General features: G+C 34.2%; 1 protein-coding gene across 1 annotated transcript; it reads right to left on the reverse strand.

The window, feature by feature from the left end:
* Positions 1-3,240: 3,240 nt before the first annotated feature.
* On the reverse strand, positions 3,241-3,951 carry LOC127714038 (beta-1,3-galactosyltransferase 1-like). The gene is made up of 2 exons (XM_052219985.1): positions 3,660-3,951; positions 3,241-3,623 (listed from the first exon to the last, which is right to left on the reverse strand). The coding sequence occupies exons 1-2, from the start codon at positions 3,949-3,951 to the stop codon at positions 3,241-3,243; spliced, it is 675 nt and encodes a 224-aa protein (XP_052075945.1).
* Between the last annotated feature and the right edge of the window lie 341 nt (positions 3,952-4,292).

Below are 4,292 nucleotides of genomic sequence, written 5' to 3' on the forward strand. Positions count from 1 at the left end.
CCAAAACTTTTCTCGTGCCTTGTGCACGTACCATCAAACTTTATAAATAGTACATACTCTTGCAGAACTAGTTTCAGAACTAGTTACACTAGTTCCCATCTATATATAATTAATACAAATACCAAACGGGAAAAACCCATTTTCAAACGAAATGAAATATATGTAAATTGGATATTTACTAATGCTTAAACATTGATTGATTGATTGTTGCTTGCTTAACGTCCAGTGGCAACTATTGCATGCATGTTCAGGACGAAAGCTTTAACATAAAATTTAAATAATGTTGAATTGTAATATTGCTGAAACAGACGTGTTGAAAGAACCAAATATTTGTAATAATGCTTAAACAGGGTTGTTTTATTGATCAGCAATTTGTAATAATGCTTAATCAGGGATGTTTTATTGATCAACGATTTTTAAAATTGCAAAACAGGGGTGTTTTATTGATCAACGATTAGAGATAATGCTTACTCAGGGGTGTTTTATTGATCAGCAATTTGTAATAATGCTTAAACAGGGGAGTTTTATTGATCAACGATTTATAATAATGCTTAAACAGGGGTGTTTTATTGATCAGCAATTTGTAATAATGATTAAACAGGGGTGTTTTATTGATAAGCGATTTCTAATAATGCTTAAACAGGGGTGTTTTATTGATCAGCGAATTGTAATAATGATTAAACAGGGGTGTTTTATTGATCAACGATTTGAAATTATGATTAAATAGAAGAAGAAATCATTATGCTACATATTCATTTTTACGGTTCTATAATATTGCTCATTGGTCTCCCGGTTCAACAAAAGTTATAAAGTTATACTATAGTTCACAAAAACCAACAAAACATAAATTGTACATGATTTTTCTACATTAAATGCATTATAATATATTTACAACCAAAACAATCATGCTTAATATACCAATACAAATATTAAATTAACGGTTTCCAAAAATATGTGCTATATCAAAATACTAAAAATGTCACATTAAATGCTTGACGTCCACTGAAATCCAACTGACAATATACTTTGAAACAATAGATTAATTACATTTTGTTACAAAATCATTAAAGATTATTTTAAATTTTCTTCAGATAAAGATAAATTAAAGAGAAATAAATGTGTAAGAAGAGAAAGACAGAGAAATAAATATCATCTCCTGGACAAGTAATAGAAACATTGTAAAACTTGAGAAAAAAAATTATCATGGACTCCACAGTTTCGACACAAACAACCAGTTTATATTTACTTGTAAAAAGAAAAAAAGAAGATGCCATGGTGTTTATCCAAATTTAACGGCAAATAAAAACAGACAAAACCAGGGTCATCAAGAAAAAAGTAAAAACGATAAACAAGTCCACAAAACACTTCACAGAAAACTAAAGATTGAGACGATGAAACCCAGTAAAACAAAATAGGATTAACCTGACTGAAGTACCTGAAAGGGAAAGCAGTTCTTGCTCTATTTGTGGCACTCGCCATGCTGCTCATCATAAACAAACTAGGATTGACCTGAAGAACCCTGAAAGGGTAAGCAGTTCTTGCTCTACTTGTGGCACTCGCCATGCTGCTCATCATAAACAAACTAGGATTGACCTGAAGTACCCTGAAAGGGAAAGCAGTTCTTGCTCTATTTGTTTCACTCGCCATGCTGCTCATCATAAACAAACTAGGATTGACCTGAAATACCCTGAAAGGGAAAGCAGTTCTTGCTCTACCAGTGGCCTTCGCCATGCTGCTCATCATTAACAAACTAGGATTGACCTGAAGAGCCGTGAAAGGAAAAGCAGTCCTTGCTCTACTTGTGGCACTCGCCATGCTGCTCATCATAAACAAACTAGGATTGACCTGAAGTACCCTGAAAGAGAAAGCAGTTATTGCTCTTTTTGTGGCACTCTCCATGCTGCTCATCATAAACAAACTAGGATTGACCTGAAGTACCCTAAACGGGAAAGCAGTTCTTGCTCTTCTTGTGGCACTCGCCATGCTGCTCATCATAAACAAAGTAGGATTGACCTGAAGTACCCTAAACGGGAAAGCAGTTCTTGTTCTTCTTGTGGCACTCGCCATGCTGCTCATCATAAACAAACTAGGATTGACCTGAAGTACCCTAAAAGGGGAAGCAGTTCTTGCTCTACTTGTGGCACTCGCCATGCTGCTCATCATAAGCTAACGTTCGGTGATTAGTCGCATTCATTAATGTTGACAAAAAGAGGTCGGGGTTTGTGATACTCCTTTTATGGAAAAGAAAGTTTCTCTATAATATTTGTTCCAAATGGAAGAAATATTTTGCAGTATTATTTTACACTGGAAGATAATATAGTTAGTGGATTTCATTCTGACGGAATAAAGGGTAAAGAATTATATATATATAATAGAAACATATTCTAAAGCACTATTTATAACAAAGTTTACAAAGAAATTTCTGCTTGAAGGAAGAAAAATATTCTGAACTTCCTGCCAAAGTTAAGCTGAAAAAGTATCCATGTACACACATGACGGAAATATTTGATATGAGTATGACAATGCTTAAATTATTGTTAAAGGATTTAATCATGCACTTAAAAATAAAAATGATAAATGAAAATGATAAGTAAAGTAATATTATACTAGTTCATGATGGGTACGTTGCATGTATTTTATGTTTACTCGGTGCATGTGTGGTCTTATTGAGATCTGTACGTATATAAAAATAAGGAGATGTGGTATGATTGCCAACGAGACAATTATCCACCAAAGTTCAAATGAAATGGATGTAAGCAATTATAAGCAACCGCACGGCCTTCAACAATGAGAAAACCCCATACCGTATAGTTTGAGGGCGATAAAAGGCCCCGACATGAAAAATATGAAACAATTCAATTGAGAAAACTAACAGCCTAATTTATAACAAAACAATTTACGAAAAACAAATATGACAGACATGAACCAACGACAACCACTGAACTACAGGCTCCTGACTTGGGACAGGCATATAAAGAATGAGGCGAAGTTAAACATGTTTGTGAGCGCTCAACCCTATGTTTACTAGGTGCATGTTTGGTTTGATGACAATCATATCATTCGATTTTACACCAATAAAATGTTTCTTATTGTTAAGGTAATGGTTGGTTAAAATACATAGGTTTCCCTCCTCTAATAAATAGTAATTTCATGTCGAAATAGTCTGAATCAATTTTTGAATAAGTTGTAAACATGACCATGAAATTAACTACTCTACACATGCTTAGTAGAGTCTGATTATCAATGAACTCTCAGCAATGGGCGTGGTTTGTATACATTTTCTGGTATTACCGAAACACTAAACGATTTAATCTGATTCCAATAAATATCCAGTTCTTTTGGCTTTACATCATGTGATGTAATGATATCATTCTTATAAGAACATGGATTGAAGCCTGGTTTCATATTGTTAAAACCAAGTAAATAGGTTGGTGTAACACGCATTTTTTTCAAGCACCTTGCAATGTACACGTCCTCTAGATGAAGGAATGGAATATACTTAGACGTCTGTAAAATAGTCAGGACTAAGTCCATACTTATAATATATCCAGTTCCTGAACACATTGGAGGAAATTTGTTCTCCTTATAGCCTTTAAACGACACGTACCATTTAGAATTTCTATCTTTGTGTGGGGTGGAAGGACCCTAGCAATATCCACCTATTAACTTAGTTGGCGCTTTTTTTGTGAGAAAGGGGAGTAGATATGTATTTACATACATGTCGGTGTCTGTCTTCATAACGTTCTTAGCTGACGAGCAATATCTCACGGCCCATGATATACTGAACACAGTTTTGTATGATAAATTTCCATATGAGTCGATATAGTCAATTTGCACAATATCTTTATATAATGTACTTTCTTCTTGCAAACCGGAATCCCTCGTAGAATCACGAGTTCCATCCGAAAATAACCGATGATTTCCGATCACAAATAAGCACTTTATTGCCATGTCGTTTCGGTTACATTCGGATCCCCATGATTTTCTTATGGCTTGTCTCTCATTAAACTGTTTTTGGGAACTTGGTATTAAAATGAGCATGTCTATATCATGCGATTTCTCACAGAGTTTGTTCTGATTAAGAATAATTTCAAATTCATGTCCAAAGCATTTCAACTTTGACACTTTTAGTTTGGATTGATTCACACCATTTGTGGCATTTTAATGGTCCGCATCAATTATTCTTCCAGTTTCAGTATTTCCTACAGTATAAGATTTCACAATATTGCGTTCAATAATTTTGTTTCCCCTGAATCTGTTGAACTGACCACTGTTTATAGCATACAGAGATA

The sequence above is a fragment of the Mytilus californianus genome, unplaced genomic scaffold (genome assembly GCF_021869535.1).
Source record: "Mytilus californianus isolate M0D057914Y unplaced genomic scaffold, xbMytCali1.0.p SCAF_9, whole genome shotgun sequence".
In the NCBI taxonomy this organism is placed as follows: Eukaryota; Metazoa; Mollusca; class Bivalvia; order Mytilida; family Mytilidae; genus Mytilus; species Mytilus californianus.

Bases quoted from the DNA above. Each gene is read 5' to 3' on its own strand.
- LOC127714038 (XM_052219985.1), bottom strand. From the start codon at position 3,951: ATGGCAATAAAGTGCTTATTTGTGATCGGAAATCATCGGTTATTTTCG. The intron at 3,624-3,659 runs GTGGATATTGCT...CCCCACACAAAG, and splicing joins AGCGCCAACTAAGTTAATAG to ATAGAAATTCTAAATGGTAC.